At 64.5% G+C, this 1,038-nt stretch overlaps 1 protein-coding gene across 1 annotated transcript in view; it reads left to right on the forward strand.

The window, feature by feature from the left end:
• UBA1 (ubiquitin like modifier activating enzyme 1) overlaps positions 1-922 on the forward strand; it is a 14,642-nt gene extending 13,720 nt beyond the window's left edge. The window contains exons 20-22 of the mRNA XM_031065413.1: positions 86-191; positions 509-609; positions 868-922. Of these exons, the coding sequence (XP_030921273.1) occupies positions 86-191; positions 509-609; positions 868-922 (262 nt within the window). The remainder of the gene's footprint in view (positions 1-85; positions 192-508; positions 610-867) is intronic.
• The last annotated feature ends 116 nt before the right edge of the window (positions 923-1,038 follow it).

The following is a 1,038-nucleotide window of genomic DNA, read 5'->3' on the forward strand; positions in this document are numbered from 1 at the left end:
GGATTTGGGGTCACAGTGGGGCTGGGGGTCACTCCCAGTGGGGATTTGGGGTCCCCCCATGGCTCTGACCATCCCCACCATGTCCCCAGTACTACGAGGTGGAGTGGACGCTGTGGGACCGGTTCGAGGTGCAGGGGCTGCAGCCCGACGGGCAGGAGATGACCCTGCGCCAGTTCCTCGCCTACTTCAAGGTACTGGGAGCAACTGGGAGGGACTGGGACAGGGGCAGGGGACAACTGAGGCACCCCAGCCAAGACGGGAGTGCTGGGAAATGGGGAAAGGTCAATCCCCTGTTGTGGCCAATGTCCCCAGGGCCATGTGGGTCCCGTGGGTGCCCCATGGTGGCTGATGTCCCCAAGCCCCACTGGACTCCCGTGGTGGCCAATGTCACTAAGGCCATGAGGTTCCCGTGGGTGCCCCATGGTGGCCAATGTCCCCAAGGCTCCAGGGTTCCCATGGTGGCCGATGTCCCCAAGCCCTGCTGAGCCCTGTCCCCGTGTCCCCACAGAAGGAGCACCGGCTGGAGATCACCATGCTGTCCCAGGGCGTGTCCATGCTCTACTCCTTCTTCATGCCGGCCGCCAAGCTGCGCGAGCGCCACGACCAACCGTAGGGACACTGGGGACACTGGGGGACACTGGGGGCATGGGTGGGATCCAGGGCAGGCACAGCCCATGGCAGGGATGTGTCTTGGGGACAAGAACGCAGCCCTGTGCTGGGAGGACATGTCCCAGGGGTGGGGACAGGGTGTGGCCGTGTCCCCTCCTTGTGTGTGCCCTGGCACTCCCTGTGTCCCTTCCTGTCCCCACAGGATGACCTCTGCCATGTGTCCCTGCCATGTCCCCCTGTGTCCCCCTGTCCCCACAGGATGACAGAGGCTGTGCCCCCTGTCCCTGCCATGTCCCCTGTCCCCACAGAATGACTGTGCCCCATGTCCCCTGTCCCTGCCATGTCCCCCATGTCCCCTGTCCCTGCAGGATGATAGAGGTCGTGCCCTCTTGTCCCTGCCATGTCCCCTGTCCCCACAGGATGACAGAG

Source organism: Geospiza fortis, unplaced genomic scaffold (assembly GCF_000277835.1).
Source record: "Geospiza fortis unplaced genomic scaffold, GeoFor_1.0 scaffold33, whole genome shotgun sequence".
Lineage (NCBI taxonomy): Eukaryota > Metazoa > Chordata > Aves > Passeriformes > Thraupidae > Geospiza > Geospiza fortis.